General features: G+C 37.5%; 2 protein-coding genes across 2 annotated transcripts in view; both read left to right on the top strand.

Moving 5' to 3' along the window:
- The window catches only part of LOC127224676 (bile acid-CoA:amino acid N-acyltransferase), a 1,166,658-nt gene that overhangs the window by 1,114,581 nt on the left and 38,225 nt on the right, over positions 1-13,852 (top strand). The window lies entirely within an intron of this gene.
- Positions 1-13,852, top strand: part of Erp44 (endoplasmic reticulum protein 44) — a 91,611-nt gene that overhangs the window by 67,406 nt on the left and 10,353 nt on the right. Inside the window, exons 7-10 of the mRNA XM_051187778.1 lie at positions 3,254-3,311; positions 5,876-5,992; positions 9,338-9,449; positions 10,344-10,485. Coding sequence (XP_051043735.1) covers positions 3,254-3,311; positions 5,876-5,992; positions 9,338-9,449; positions 10,344-10,485 — 429 coding nt within the window. The remainder of the gene's footprint in view (positions 1-3,253; positions 3,312-5,875; positions 5,993-9,337; positions 9,450-10,343; positions 10,486-13,852) is intronic.

Below are 13,852 nucleotides of genomic sequence, written 5' to 3'. Positions count from 1 at the left end.
CACTCTGTTGTAAAGAAGTACTTAGGATAGTGGGCAGCTCCATCTTACTCCTAATTCTAATGGAGTAAAACTGAGATTTTCTTCATTTAGGATAATATTGGCTGTAGGTTTGTCATATATAGCTTTTATTATGTTGAGGTATGTTCCCTTCAGTCCTACTCTTTCTAGGACTTTTATCAAGGAAATGCATTGTTATCTGTCAAAGATTTTTTTCTGCATCTACTGAGATGCTCATGTGATTTTTTTCTTTAAGTCCATTTATATGATTATTATACTGATTACAGATATTGAACCAACTCTGCACTTCCAGGATGAACCACCTTGATTGTGGAGCATAAGCTTCTTGATAGGTGTTTGTATTCAGGTTGCTGGTATTTATTGAGGATTTTACATCTCTGTTCATCAGGGATAACTGTCTGTAGTTGTTTTGTTTGTTGTATCTTTACTTGGTTTGGGTATTAGATTTATACTAGTCTCAAAGAACAGGTTATGGAGTTTTCCTGTTTTTATTCCTTGCGGAGTTTTAGGAAAGCTTGGTTGTAGTTCTTTGAAATCTGATAGATGTGTGTTGTGAATCCGTCTGGGTAGCTGCAAAGTGTTTTTATTACAGTTTCAATTAATTCCTTTGTTGTAGGTCTATTTAGGCTGTTGGTCACTTCTTGATTTAAACTTAATATTTTGGAATCAAGAAATGTATCTTATTTCTATCATATTTTCCAACTTAATGGAATGAGGTTTGTTTTGTTTTATTTTTAAGCATTTCCTTACAATATTGTGTATTTCTTTGGTGTCTGTTGTAGTGTTCCCTGCTCATTTCTGATTCTGTTAATTTTGGTTCATTGTTTTCTTTTTATTAAGTGGTTCAAGAGTCTGTAGATCTTATCACCTCAGAGAACCAGCTATAAGAGTAATTGATTCTTTGTACTTTTTTTGTTTCTATTTCCTTGATTTTTATTATTCCTTGCCATCTGCTGGGTCTAAGTTTGGTTTGTTCTTCTTTTTCCAAATTCTTGAGTTGCATCATTAAGTCATTTGTGTTCTGATTTTTTTTTTTTTTTTTTTTTTTTTTTTTTTTTAATGTAGGTGCTTGGGATTGTAAACTTCCCTCTTAGAACTGTCTTAATATATCCCAGAAATTTTATTATATTGTGCTTTCATTTCATTTAGTTCCAGGGATATTTTGATGTTTTTCATTGACCCACTCATCATTTAATTTCAGTTTTTTACAATGTCATATTTGATTAGTGCATTTACATTTCTGCCCCTCCTCCTCCCTCCAACTTCTATTGCCCCTTTCAATTATTGTGTCATATATAAATGCATATACATGCATATATACATGTACACACATTTATCCTGCTGTGTCCATTTTGTTTAGGGCTAGCACTTGGGATTGGTAACCTGTCTGTAGGCTCATCCCTAGAGAAGACCGATTCTTCCCCTCTGAGCAGCCATTAATTGCCTTTAGCTCTTCTTTTAGGGGTGGGGGTTTCCCCCATCCACGTAGGAATGTCAACTGTTATTATCATTTGTGCAGGTCTTGTTTATGAAGCCTTAATGAGATTTCATGAGTTCAATTTCCATGTCATATAGAAGACACAATCTCCCAGCAGACGTCCAAGTTCTCTGTGTCTTGCAGTCTTTCTGTCCCCTCTTTTCCTGTGTCCCTGAGCCTTAATTGTACGGGTTATATTGGAGATGTATCAACTGGCTTTGATACCTCATGGCCAGTTGTTCCCTGATTTTAAACAGTTGATTTCTGTAATGGGCCCAGTTTTCTGACAAAAAGCATCCTTGATACGTGGTGAGCTACATGTGTCTGTAGGTATGAGTACTTAAAATGCATTTAGAAGTTAGATTAGTTTAGGAAAATAAAAGTAGTAGACTCCCCTCTAGAGTTCCATGACCTCTCCAGATGTGGATAGATGGTTAGGTTTCAGTACAAGGCATGGATTTCTTCCTAATGAGCAGACTTTAACTCGAATTATACAGCTTTTGTTTGCTCCTAATAGGTGCCATGCTTACACCCTTGGGGATTTCTTGCCCTGCTCATTATTGCCTGATTTGTAGGCTTTATAGCCGGAACAGACTTGTGTTCTCCTGTGACTGTTGCATAGCACCTTCTGATATTATGAGAGCAAGCCTTCAGGGAGGAGGCTTTCAGGTCTGTTCCAGGTTGATTCCTCCAAGTCCTGTGTCCAAAGTTTTAGTGTCTTCCCTCCAGGTTCTAAGAGCAACCAAGAGAGCAGTGCCAATAGTCTGTATTATTTAAGGAATCTCTTCAACTACCCCTGCTAACAACTAGAAGGAACATTCTTCTGGCCTGACACTGAGGTTCTTGTTAGATAGTTCTGGCTCTTGGAGGGAGCATCACACCAAGAAATGTAATTTCATTTGAACTACTCATACACACACACACACACACACACACACACACACCTTACTTATGCATATGTATATATAAAAGTATATATACTCTTAAGTAAACATAATGTTTCCCTATGGTTTTTGAGACATATTTAGTGATACTTCTCTCTCTCATTATTGCCCTCCCTCCCCTCTTCCCAGTAAAATGCCCTATTTGCCTCATCATAGCTCCTGGGTCTCACTGTCCCTACTAGATCTCCTTCCTTACATTCTTTCTGTCATTAGTCTAGGTTAACACCTTCTTTTTCTGGTTATGTAGTCAGAAACTGAAGTTGTTTTGCTGTTTAATCCACAAATTATGTTCATTGTACTAGGTATATTCATTGTATATTGTATATTCATTGTACTAGGTAAATAATTGTTATAGAAGGCCAAATATTTATATGTCAAATAACTGCAGTAGGCCCAGAAAATGACAATGTCCAAATACACAGACATGCTACTTTCTAAAACTCTGTTTATATAGTATAGGTTAATTCTATCCATTAGTTTTAGAATTGTCAAATTTAAAGTAAGAAGTAGAAAGTTAATGTTCTTTTTATTAATCTCTGTGAACAAATTAATGTCCTTAATCTATAGATGGTAATCAGTCTAGAATCAAAATGGCTATCATGCTGACTGTAATGTTGTTTTAAGAACTCATATTAGTTTGCTTAAATGTATGCTTATCTTGGTATTACATAGTCTAGTGAATGGGACTGGTAATGAACAAGTATATATTTCATGTTTTTATAATTCATACATTGCCGTGATTAATGAATTCTATTTTAAAATACATTGTTTCAAGTGTTTTTCTTAAAACATTATTATTTTTTCCCTCTATCAGAGATGTTTCAAAACCAGAAAGGTACAGTGGAGACAATTTAATCTACAAACCACCAGGGGTGAGTTGCTGTTTCACTGTGTGCTTAAGACACCATAATTAATACATGTATAGTATAAGCAGTAGCTTTGTTTAAATGCTAGTAGAATCATGACTTGATTTTTAACTTTTTAAGTACTAGGAGTTGAGCCCACGACCTGTGTATGTCAGGCAAGTCCTCAGACAAATTCTTCATCCTGGCCCTTTTCAAAATATTTTTGAGACAGGGTCTCACTAAGGGGCCTGTGCTTGCCTTGAACTTGAGATCCTCCAGCCTCAACCTCCAGAGTAGTAGGGATCAAAAGCTTATGCTCCCATGACTGATGTGATTTTGAAAAGTATTGTGGTCTAGTAACCCATGTTTTTTTAATGAAGATTGGGCCTCAGAAGCCTGAAGTCACAAACCTGCAATGACATTGGAGTCCCCTGGCTCCAGTTCTTGTCTCTGTCTTTGTCTCTCTCTCTCTCCCTCCCTTCCCCCCCCCCCCCGTCTTGCATTCAGTCTGGGAGCCAAATGTTAAAGATGCTGAGCAATGCATATCTGTCACTCATTTGCATTGCACTTGCTAACCTGTAGACCTGCTGGAAATGAATTTGCTTTTCATTAATAAAATCACTTAGATTGTTTTAAACTTGGCCAATTTGTTTTCCCCTTTTCTCCTTTTTTTCCAAAAAGTGTGTGTGTGTGTGTTTGTGTGTGTTTGTAATTCTTTAGGAGAATTTCATACAATATGTTACATTCACTCCCCCTACCACTAACTTTCCCCAGATCTACCCCACCTTCCTACCCTTCCAACTTTATGTCCCTTTTTTTTTTTTAAATCCATCAAGGCCAACTTGTAGTACTTAAGTATTCTTAGGTGTGTCACCTTCCACTAAAGATGATTGACTTACCAGGGACTATACTCTTGGAGAAGGCTAGTTGTCCCTCACTGGGTAGCTGTTTGTTGCTAATAATTCAACTGATAGAGATGGAATTGAGTCCCCAACTCCACTTTCCATGCCAGGATTTGGTTTGTGCTGTCCTAGCTGCTGTGAGTTCGCTAGTGCAGCTGCCCTGCTGTGTCCAGAAGACACTGTTTCTTCCCCTGTAGTCATTAACCCGCTCTGGTTCTTACATTTCTTTCTGCCCCCTTTTCTGTAATAATCTCTGAGCCTTGGGAGGAGAGGTGTAGTATATATGTTCCATTTCAGGCTGATCCCTGCACTTGGGCCAGTTGTGGGTGTCTGTATCAATCATCTACTGCAAATAGTTTCTCTGCTGAGAGTTGAAAGATGAATTAATCTATAGGTGTAAAATGATGAGTTGTTTAATACTGTGTCTGTTTAACAGATTAACAACAGTGGAAGGTTCTCCCCTTGACTAAGTTTGTTTTTTGTTTTTTTTTTTTTTGTTTTGTTTTGTTTTTAATACCATGTTTAAACATTGAAATAGTTATACCTGAATAATAGTAGGAACAACTAAGAAGCAAAATTTCCAGTAATATTTTCTCAAATTGATATAAAGGTCTATCACCATGAATGTTTCACATCCCAAAGATTGAAACATATTTTCAGGTTAAAGTTTGGTTGTGTGCATGCATGCGAGTGTGTGTGCGTGTGTGTTTTGAGACAGGGACTCGGTATTATGTAGCTCTAGCTATCCTAAAACTCACTATATAGACTGGAACGCCTTCAGACTGACAGATCCACTTGCTTCAGCCTCCCAAGTTCTGAGATTAAAAGCATATGTCATCACATCTAGCCAAAGTCACAGTTTTCATTTTAATGTGTTTATAATGTTTTGACACTAGAATAAATTTTTATGTAGAGAACTAATTCATCATTACTTTTGTAGTTCATTTTCAATTCCTAATTCAGATAGTGTTTTAACAAATTCCTTTTGTTATAACATGATATCTAAGGTGGGTACTTAAGAAAAGATGCTTCTTTTGCTCACACTTGAGAAGCTCAAAGTCCAAGACTAGCTGGTTCCTTCTGTTTGGTATCCTTAATATTCCCTTTAATTGTCATGGTAAAGGAGTAGAAAGGAGAGAGATAGACAAAACGGGCTGCATGGTGGCATAGGAAAGTGAGACTAGCCAAGACCAAATTTGTTCTTTTTATGACAAGTTAATCCTGCAAACTTACATTAATCCCTATGGGGGAGACACCTCAGTGACCTGATTGCTTTCTGCTCTCCTTCCTTATGAATCGCTACACATACGAAGATTCCAGCTTGTGAACTTTTAGAGGACACACCCAAGCTGTATTCAAACATGGACAGATTGGCATTGGCCAGTGCTTTCTTAGGTGTGTTTCTTTAATAGTAGTTCCTCAGTGTCATCATCTCTAACTTTCGGAGCCCAGTAGTGTTTTTAATATAATGTGGTCATTAAATCTGAGGAGCAGGGATCTTTTATGTCACAAGTTAGATTACCAAGTCCCTAATTACCACAAATTTGTCCTTTTTTAAAAAAGACAAACTATTACTGTCTCTCTTAGAAATTCATATTTGATATTTCTGAGTTAGTAGATGGATTTTAAAATGTGTTTTTGCCAACAAAGATTACAGTAATCTAATTTTTATTTCTGTTTTTATAACAGCGTTCTGTGCCAGACATGGTGTACTTGGGATCTATGACAAATTTTGATGTAACTTACAACTGGATTCAAGACAAATGTGTCCCTCTTGTCCGAGAAATAACATTTGAAAATGGAGAGGTGGGTGACTTTAATTCAGTTGTGTGAAAGAACTCATTGCCTCTGTTCCCATGCTGTCTAACAGTTACCAGTTTTAAGAATCATACATTGAGCACATTTGGATCTTAAACTGTTTTCATAGTGTATGGGCACTGGCTACACACCTTCACTATTCTAGAATCCTTGCATTTCTTGTACTAGCAATACTTGGTAATACTCTTGAAAATGGACTTGAAAGTAACCAATGTGCTTTTGATGCCCACTGATGGGTAAAGATCCCTGTCTAAGTGGATTTCCTTTAGAAGGACATGTTAGTTGCTATGGCAGCCCTTTGCCATTAAAAGTTTTTCTGGTTCCTCTCATTCTAAAAGAATACAAAGAAACAATTGAACAGTTACTCTGAAATCTTTTTCATTTTTGTTCCTGTCTTTAACTTTGAGAAGGAAGGCAGATTAGACTCTAATAGCTCACCTGATGAATGGATGCTTGGTTGTTGTCTTGGTTCCTTAGATCTTGTGTGTGTTTAGCATACTTACCTTTCCTTATTGCCTTAGCTAAAAGGCTCAGGAAGATTTAAATACTGGTACATGATACATGTGCTTTAGAAAAGTTTCAGAAACAGAATTTAAAAATTAAAAGTTTAGTCTTGGAAAGTCTTAATTAAACATTTTCTACCCCCTGTGGGAGTTGCTACATTTAGTAAGTCTTTTTTGGCTTTTTGTTTGTTTGTTTGTTTCTTCTGTTGACTCACTGTGTGTGTGGTGGGGGAAAGGCTTGCAAGTTGCAAGTTGGTTCTCTTCTACTGTGTTTGGAGGCAGGCTCTCTTGTTTCATTCAAAGTGTGTGTTCCAGGCTATGAAGTCCTGCAGATTCTCAGGCCTCCTCCTCCCATTTCCCCACAAGAAGGGGTACCGATGTGCACTGCATCTGACTGTTTATATTAATTCTAGGGATCCCACACATAGGTCATTAGGTTTACACAGCAAGCACTTTACCCACTGAGCCATCTCCACAGCGCCATGTTTAATACGTCATAAGATATAGTGTATGCATCACTTAAACTGCAGGGAAGCATTTCTTTCTCTTGAATCAGGTTTTCTTAGAATCTTTCTGAATACTTTATGTTTGTTTGGTAAAGAATCTGTTGGTGTAGGCAGAGAGAGACAGAAGCCTGATAAGCATCAGTTAGTTATATACCAGCTATTGCATATTTGATTTTGGAAAATTCATTACTATGGATTTCAAACTAATATCAAGTGTTTACAGATTTGTTTGTTGTTTCTCTGTTAACAGTTGCATGTTTGTACATGTTCATGCATACTTCTGTTGAGTGTAATAAAGTAATGTGACATGTGCTTTTATTTTAATTTCCTAGCTCTTAAATCTCCTCTGTGGGAAGTGACCAGTCTTCTTTCACAGTAGTATTTATTAAGTAGCACTCATTTCTTTCTTTTTAATTCTGTTCTCCAGTTCTTTCTGTATAGGAAATCTGGGAGCAGAACCAGGCATGAAATGATATTATCTGTTCTCAGGGCTTGTCAGTCAGTATTTGACATGTCCAGAGAAAGGAACAACATGGAATTCAAAAAGAAAATTAATTTTTTCTTTAGAAACAGGGTAGGATGGGGGTCTGCTTTTAAGAGGAGACAGTGTAGTCTGAAAGACTGAAAGGACTGAAAGAAAAAGGTGTGCTGAGCAGTACAGAGGTCGGCTAGCACTGTCACTCATTTTGCATGTTTACCATGCTAATTATACTTTGTGGACAAGCAGGCAGTTAGAAACCTACCTGTTAATTCTGAATTGAGCTGGGTTTGTGCACAGAGCTAAGGTATCCTATGAGTTGATGAGACTGTTACACTAGGGAAAGGTACAAGCTAGGGCAGAAAAGTACAGAGAGAATCATGGGGAGTAGGGTTAGTAAGTGAGAATTAACAACAACAACAAAATATAATCCAAGAGAGAAAAGATGAATAAGAAGAAAATTTAAATCTAATTACCAAAAGATGAATGTAATGCCAGGAAATGGGAGCAGGGGAAGATGGAAAACCTCAGTTAATAGATGTAAGGTTTGTCCTGGAGTGATGAGTATGTTCTGGAGGGAGTGATGATTTCCTTTACACAACCTGGTGAATATAATAGCAAATTGTCCACTTAAAAATGATGGACAGTTACCTCTCAATTAAAAGGAGGGATAATATGATAAGTTTAATTATCCATATATACAAGTGAAACAAATTTAAATGTGAGGTAGGACCCAAAAAGAAGCCTCGGGATAGGTCTTGGGAATTTAAAAAAAAAAAAAAAAAAATTGTTATTGAAGATAATGATATCAGTGCTTCATACCAAGACAGTTTCTAAATTTGATCCTCATGGCTAGCTAATGGGGATAACTACATGAAGAGGACCTCTCTGGACTTTTTCATACAAATAAGAAGATAGCAGTTGTTAAGATTAGATGACTCAAATCTACTCATGTTTCTTATACTCTCAAATAACAGGAATACAAGGTTTAATAGCACTTTGTCATTTTCAAGATGCCTTGTCTGTGTGCATATTGAAAGACACACACACGGCAGCTAGCTGTTTGTTAATAATGTTGGTATACTGTCTATTGGCTGAAAATGACTGTAATGTGGAGCTTTGTGTTTTGTCCCTGAAACACTTTCCACCTTTGGGTAGGTCTCACATGGTGGAATGTTTTTATAATAAACTTTACAATAATCATGGATTTATGAATCAAGTTTATTTATTGCTGGCACACCTGGGTTTTCAGTTTTATTTGTGAAGACTGGCAGTACTAATCGACATTTGTCTCACTCCTGGATTAAGAATTAACTATGGTTTTTTCTTTGTTCACCCTAACTGGCTTCAAGTGGCTGCCCCTGTAATCATATATGCAGTACTGGCTAGCAACAGTGGTTCTCAAGCTTCCTAATGCTGTGACCCTTTAATACAGCTCCTCATGTTGTGATGACCCCAACCATAAAGTTATTTCATTGCTACTTCATAACTGTAATTTTGCTACTGTTATAAATCCTAATGTACATATCTGATGTGTGACCTCTGTGGGGGGTTGTGATCTACTGGTTGAAAACTGCTGGGCTAACAAATTGGCCAAGGACCTTTCAGGTGAATCCATGACTATATCAGAGCAGGGCATGTATGTTCCCTTAGTGCTCATACCTAAGATGCAAACAGTTGAATTCATTCTTTGTTAGTTTCATTGTTTTTCATACCAATTAGACCCCTTTCTCCTGATTACTTGCAACTGCTAGTTACATAGGTTGAGTCCACACTCTTTCCACTTGGGAAACAGCTGAACTGAATAGAGAGACCACTGATTTTCTTCCAAAACTTCTTTCTGCAGGAATTGACAGAAGAAGGTCTGCCTTTTCTTATACTCTTCCATATGAAAGAGGATACAGAAAGTTTAGAAATATTCCAGAATGAAGTAGCCCGGCAATTAATAAGTGAAAAAGGTAGACTGTTCAAGGTGTTTATTTTCATCTTTTTTCACTGTCTTTCTTTTCTGTTATATATTTGGCCTAAACACACTTAGGCTAAAGGTTTAACCAGTTACTTTAACATGTGGGTTTAGATGCAAGGGCAAAGAAGCAGTGGGGTTATGTTGCGAAGCAGGGTTTTCTGTGTTTGCCTTTGTGTTCTATACTGACTGTTTTATATAAGGGGGTGGGGAATGGCATGCAAAGTGGGGTCCTGGGTGAATAGTACTGTTTGGGGAACCTTTCCCTGGTACCCAAGTGCTTCTTTGACACATTTCCAAAGGCATTTGCGGAGACATTGCTAAGAGATGACACACTCTGTTCCACATGTATTTCTCTATGAAAATTGGGCAGTTTTGTGCATTTTTTCCATGGTATTTTAGCAGAATTTGGGGTATCAAACAGCTTCTCTGTACTGAGGATAAAAGGCCAAACAATGTAAACTAAAGGCATGGTAAAACGCTGCATATTTTAGTAAAAACATTCTGGGTTTGAATTAGACTTAAAAATAGTTCATTAGGCCACAAGGAGCAGGAAGACAGTCCCAAGGGAACCGTGTGGTGTTAGACTCAGGGGACTTGCTATCAGAATCATGGGCACCTACACAGCAGATGACTGCCAATTGAAGAAATAAATTCACAATAGCATTCAAATTTGAATTTTCTTATAATTTCTAAGGGATTAAACTCTGCCCTGAGAACTAAAAGAATTCTGCTTCTTTTAAATACTCTCTTTAGGTTCTCACTTTTCCAGTCTGTATTAATTTCAAGAATGTTGATGCTTTTATTTATTACGCTGTTCTTGAGAGTTCATAATTAGAGAGTACAGTTAAAATTCTAATGTAGTTCTAAAATTCTGTTTCTTTCAAAGGTACAATCAATTTCTTACATGCAGACTGTGACAAATTTAGACATCCTCTTCTGCATATCCAGAAAACTCCAGCCGATTGTCCTGTCATAGCTATTGACAGTTTTAGGCATATGTACGTGTTTGGAGACTTTAAGGATGTATTGTGAGTATCTCTTTTTGTTCTGTTTGACATTACAGATGCATCTCACAAAGATGAGTATAAAACAATAACATGGCTATTTTACATAACGGTATATTGTGGAAGTAGTACTCGGGGTGGATATCAGAAGTTAGTGGTTCCTGTAAGTTCCTTGTGTGTGTGGAATCACTGACTAGAGAATTACAGATGAAGGTAACTGAGAACTAATCTCTAAAAGAGTGCATACTGTGGGAAATTAGCTTTACTCTGAGGTCATTCTTTGGCATGTCAAAAAAATATATATCCTAGACCAGGCTGAAGCATTGCTGGTGTTGTTTGTTTGCTCATGATTGCATGTTGTAAGAATGTTAAGAGTATGGATATACTCGATGGGTGGTGGTGCTGCACACCTTTAATCCCAGCGCTTGAGAGGCAGATGCAGTCAGATCTCTGTGAGTTCGAGGCCAGCCTGGTCTATGGAGCGAGTTCCAGGACAGGCTTCAAAGCTACAGAGAAACCCTGTCTCAAAAAACAAAAGCGGGCGTGGGGGGTATGTATATATAACTCTAATGGCGTGTAAATAGAGCCTTTCCAAGGGCAGGTACTAATAAACATGGAAGACTTGTGACTACTGCAGAGACTGAAATCTTACTAGCTTCCAGGATGTGAAGGACAGTGATTAAAAGTTTGAAGTATTAGTATATGAATGTAAGCAGTACAATTTAAGTGATTCACAAATATTTCTTGAACAATTCATTTAAATTTTCTAAATCTCAAAATATTATTCTGTAGAGAGGGTACGTTGAAGCTTCCCTGCAGGATAAGTAACCTACATACTTCGGAATATTTTAGTAGAGATGTGAGTTTTCAGAAGAACCCCATTTCTAAAACCCATGAAGTATTGAGTTCCTCCTTGAGCTGGTCACTGAACTTCTGTTCCTTCGCCATGTATAAAGTAGTGTTGACAGTAACACCTGCCTAATGAGAGCTAATGAAAATGAGTGAGGCATGATGGCTATGCTATAAGCCATCAAGTTGTAACAAATCCTAGTGGTTGGTTGTATTATAAATAATAAAGTATTTCAAATTTTTAATCTATCATTTAATCTATTAATTCATCTAATGTTTTTTGTAGGTCTTTAAATGATAGTTATTATGCTAGGTATCGAATGTGTAAAATTTACTTTGACTGAGTCTTCTGAGCTCGAAACTGGCCCAGTGCTGCACAGGCGGTAGGACTTTTGCGTGTTAGGGACTGTGTGGAGTTTAGGTTTGTGGATGTTGACCTGTTGCCTGAACCCAATGGGCTGGAGTCTTGACTGGAGGCTGAGGAGTATGCAGATGTTGGCTAGATCTTAGACTTACAAAGTGACCTGAGCCTTAAGTTAGTGGAGGAAATAATAAAAACCAGCAGATGAGCTGGAGAGATGACTGCAGTTACCTCGGGAGAATCTGGGTTTGATTCTCAGCATCCACATGGTGGCTCACAACTATCTAACTCCAGTGGGGCTAATGTTTGCTTCTGGCTTTCTGTGATACACAGACACACATGTAGGCAAAACGTTTAAAAGATATAAAATATTGTTTTCTTTATATTATTTTTAAAACAATCTTATTTTACATACCAATCACAGTTCCTTCTCTCTCCCTCCCGCCCACCCACTCCCTCCACTTTCCCCGTACCCCACCCCCTATCCACTCCTCAGAGAGGGTTAGGTTTCCCATGGGGAGCTAACAAAGTCTGTCACATCACTTGAAGCAGGACCAAGGCCCTTTCCTACTCCCCATATCTAGGCTGAGCAAGGTATCTCTTCATAGAGAATCTGCTCCAAAAAGCCAGTTCATACATAACACTTGGGATGGATAAATACTGGTTCCACTGCTAGTGGCCCCACAAACTGACCAAGCCACCCAATTATTACCCACATTCAGATGACCTAGTTCAGTTTCCCCATCTGTTAGTCCGGAGTCAGTTAGCACCCAATTGCTTGGGTCAGCTATTTCTGTGGGTTTCCCCATCATGGTCTTGACCTCTTTGCTCGTATAATTGTTCCTCCCTCTCTACAACTGGACTCCAGTGTAGATGGAAGCTTCTGTCCCGCCCAGTCCTACAGCCATTCAATCCCAAATAAACACATACAGACTTATATTAATTATAAACTGTTTGGCTGATTGCTCAGTCTTATTACTAACTAGCTCTTAAAACTTTCATTAACACATAATTCTTATCTATGCTCAGCCTCATGGCTTGGTACTTTTTCTTTTTTCTTTTTTAATTTTTTTGGCTTGGTACTTTTTCTCAGTGAGGCATTCTCATCTTGCTTCCTCTGAGTCTGGCTGGTAACCGCATTTCTGCATTTCCTTCCTCTTCCCAGAATTCTCCTAGTCTGATAGCTCCAACTGTACTTCCTGCCTGGCTCCTAGCCAGTCCGAGTTTTATTAAACCAATACGAGTGACAAATTTTTACAGTGTACAAGAGCATTATCCCAAGTAAATAAAATCAGAAATAGAGGAATCCTTATAATGTCACTGATAAAATGGATAAGAGTATCAGAAATAAAATGAAAAATGTGTGAACAAATTGATAACCTTAAAGAAATGAACAAATTTATAAGATGAATCATGAATAAATAGGATTTTTGTTGCTTTAATGATGAACTATGACCTGAAAATATAAGCTAAAATAAACTTTTTTCTTCCCCAAGTTGCTTGTGGTCATAGTGTTTTATCAAAGCAACGGAAAGCAAACTAGAACAATATCCAAAGGAAATTAAATTAGTATATCAACCATAAGAATCAACCTACATCTACATCAGCTGAAAAATGGGTAAAGAAAATATGGCCTATACGGAAAGAGACTCAATCATTTGTGTTAACATATATCACTAGGGGAGCTATTAAGTGACATAATGCAGGTACAGAAAGATAAATTGCATGATCTTACTTTATGAGTAAAATGATTGTGTGATCTTACTTTATGAAAATGAATTGATGTTGAACTCAAAGAAATAGGAGTAGAAGGGTGGTTGCCCAAAGTAGGAAAAGAATTGAGAAAGTAACATGTATAGAAGACTGGGGAAGATGAAGCAGGCTGTATTAGTTAACATTCTTGTCTTTATGACAAAATATCTGATAGAAACTACAGAAAAAGGATTTATTTTTAGCTTATGGTTTCAGAGGGTTCATAGAGTTCCCTGCATGACCACTAGGTCTTGTGTTCTTGGGGAAACTATCTTGACAATAGGAAGTTCTGACTTCCTATCAGACAAGAAGCAAGAAAGGAGCAGACTGAGGTTCTGGTCTGCTTCAAGTGTGCAATCCCTGCACTTTTATTCCTCTACCTAGGCCCACTGTCTCAAAATGTTGACACGCTGCAAAACATTGCCATCA

The sequence above is a fragment of the Phodopus roborovskii genome, unplaced genomic scaffold, assembly GCF_943737965.1.
Source record: "Phodopus roborovskii unplaced genomic scaffold, PHOROB, whole genome shotgun sequence".
Lineage (NCBI taxonomy): Eukaryota > Metazoa > Chordata > Mammalia > Rodentia > Cricetidae > Phodopus > Phodopus roborovskii.
This window is presented reverse-complemented; position numbering and strand designations above follow the sequence as displayed.